This window comes from Echinops telfairi, unplaced genomic scaffold (genome assembly GCF_000313985.2).
Source record: "Echinops telfairi isolate 266 unplaced genomic scaffold, ASM31398v2 ScPeMD7_30;HRSCAF=105, whole genome shotgun sequence".
NCBI lineage: Eukaryota > Metazoa > Chordata > Mammalia > Afrosoricida > Tenrecidae > Echinops > Echinops telfairi.
Window position 1 is genome coordinate 388,388 of NW_022103927.1, and position 2,579 is coordinate 390,966.

The following is a 2,579-nucleotide window of genomic DNA, read 5'->3' on the forward strand; positions in this document are numbered from 1 at the left end:
AGTCCTGAGTCCTGTGCGTCCAGGTGGGAGCTCAGCGAAGGAAGCACGAATGGTACTTAGAGCAGCAGGGATGACGACAGAGCCTGGTCACTGGATGCTGCAGTGCGTGTCCGAGTAGAATTGTGCTTCTCAGGAGGAGCCCTCCCGTCTCAGTCCGCAGCCGAGCCGAGCCCGAGTCCGTGTGTGTGTGTGTGTGTGTCCGTCCGTCTGCAGCCAAGCCTGAGTCTGGGAGGGGTGTGTGTGTCCATCTGTCCGTCCACAGCCGGGCCCGACTCCGTGGGAGGGTGTGTGTGTGTGTGTGTGTGTGTGTGTGTGTGTGTAGGGGCCTGAGTGACAACTCCCTCCCAGAGGTGAGCTGTTAAATGGCATTTTGAACAGCTGGGGGCCCTGGGCCGTCCCATTTGGTCTTCTCAGAATCTGTGTGAAGGCCCCTGGGTGGTGCAAACAGTATGCACTTGACTCCTAACAGAGAAGTTGGCAGTCGAAGGCCACCTCCTGGGTGCTGTAGCAGAAAGACCTGGAGATCTGTGTCCATAAAGACTGCAGGCTAGAAAGCCCCGTGGAGAGCGGTTCTGCTATGGAACACTGGGGTTTCCTAGGTCACAGATCAGTGAATGACTCGGCCTGGGAGTCCGAACAGGGCCCCATGCCTTGGCTGTGCGTGCTAGACAGGGTGGCTTTGGGTTGGTGGGTGAGCCTTCCCTGGTCTCGAGCCCTCTTCCTTCGCCCCTGGGTTGGGTCTGAGGGGAGCCTCGCCCTGCACACCGGTGACAGAGTGTCTCATCATGCAGGCGAGAAGCAAGCTCTCTCAGTTGCACGAGCGCCAGCAGGACACCTGCCGGGGCCTCCTGCCCAGCGACGAGGTGCTCAACGGGGCGCCCGGCCTCACCGACTTGAGCGAGCGGGCCGGCTTCGGAGCCACGGTGCAGGTCGAGTAGCAGCGCCGTTGCCCTTGGAGTGGTCACCCCTACCCTGGACTTGTACATGGGCTACTCCACAGCTGTGAGAGTGGAGGGGCCTTCCGGTTTCTGATGCTGCTTTGCGCGTCCGCCCCACCCCCACCACCACGGGTCTATTCTTCACGGGGGTGTCTGGTTCCCCCTGGCTCCAGAGCCAAGCCCAGGCCAGAGTCCCCTGTCACCTCATCTGTGCAGGAGCATCTCAGCGAGCCGACCCCCCAAGTCTAGGCGTCTCTGCAAATGGACAGAATCGGATCCGTGTCCACACACGTTGGGAAACACAGAGCTGACTCCCAAAGGGTATAGGAGGACTGTGTCTGTGTGTGTCGTGTATGTGTGTGTGTGTGCGCGCGCGCGCGTGTGCCCACACGTGGGTGTGCACATGTGTTTGCAGAAGAGCACCGTGAAATCCAGTATCCCCATGAACAACGTCAGTCGGCCATTGCTGGGCATGGCTGTCTCAGCTACGAATCCGCCTCTCCAGAAACTCTGGCTGCATCTAGCCCCTTTTCCCCTTCACCCCCGGTGTCTGCATTGCCTCTTCTGCCCAGCCAGCCAGGGACGGGTAGTACCCGCTTACTGGCTCCATCTGGTGGGTGAGAGTCTTTGGGCTGTCCAGGGAGTGCTCAGCGGCCGTCTGTCTTGATGTCTCCGGTGCCTTGCCTGAGCCCGCTCTTCCCTCTCACACTCCTCAGCCCTCTGTTTCCCTTCCGCCTCATGTCTCGGCTGACCTCTCAGCACGCACACATTCCTTTCCTGTGCAGTGGGGGGCTCTCGGGCCTGTCGCCCCCTTTATCATTGTCCTGCTGCTTTATCTTTCAACGACGAGCGGTCGTTCTCCCTGACTCTGGCCAGCGGGGCCTCTGCTCTTTCTCTCTGGCTGCCCTCGGCAGGGTGCCAGTCTCCAGCCGCCTTGCTCCTTCCCAGTCGCCTCTCCCCTCGCCTGGCTCTCCGCTCGCCCCTCCCAGGTAAGACAGTCCCTGCACGCACGGTGGTAGTGATTCTGCAGTTTGCCAGCGGCCAGCAATTGATTCTCCTCCGACTTTGGCTGCCTGAGTGCTGTGGCTCACCTTTGAGAGTGAGGCCAAGTTGACACGGTAGTAAATCAGTCTTGGGATGTGGACGTCAGCTGTTTACACACAAACCTGCTAGCGGTGTCTGAACAACCCCCCTATTTATATCATTGTACAAATACAGATTTTAAAGCATCTTTTGGTTTGTTTCCGTTTCTTAACAAGCACTCAGATCTTCCAAAACATTTCCAGACTGTTCCGCAGGAGAGCAGGCACTTCCAAGTTCTCTTCGGGGGTGGGGCTGGGGAATAACATCAACAGAGGTGTGTCTAGAACTTTCTCAGTTACTAAGTGCTCCGTCTGGTGTCAAACCTGCACGGTGTTACCTTGCCCAGGTCACAGTCCTGGGGCATCTCTTCTGCCTGCCTGAGCACTTGGCTGGCTTTCCCTGAAGAGACGCTGAGTGGCTGCAGCTTCCAGGTGTCACGGGCAGGAGTCTTAAGCCCGCCCTCATTCTGGTCTCTCCTCTGCTTGCGAGGAGACTGGCCTCTTGAAGACAGACCTGGTCAACCCATCCGGAGGGACCAGGCTGAGGTGGCCCTGCCGG

General features: G+C 59.0%; 1 protein-coding gene across 1 annotated transcript in view; it reads left to right on the plus strand.

The window, feature by feature from the left end:
- The window catches only part of EPS15L1 (epidermal growth factor receptor pathway substrate 15 like 1), a 68,984-nt gene that overhangs the window by 25,850 nt on the left and 40,555 nt on the right, over positions 1–2,579 (plus strand). Inside the window, exon 16 of the mRNA XM_045289688.1 lies at positions 792–929. Coding sequence (XP_045145623.1) covers positions 792–929 — 138 coding nt within the window. The remainder of the gene's footprint in view (positions 1–791; positions 930–2,579) is intronic.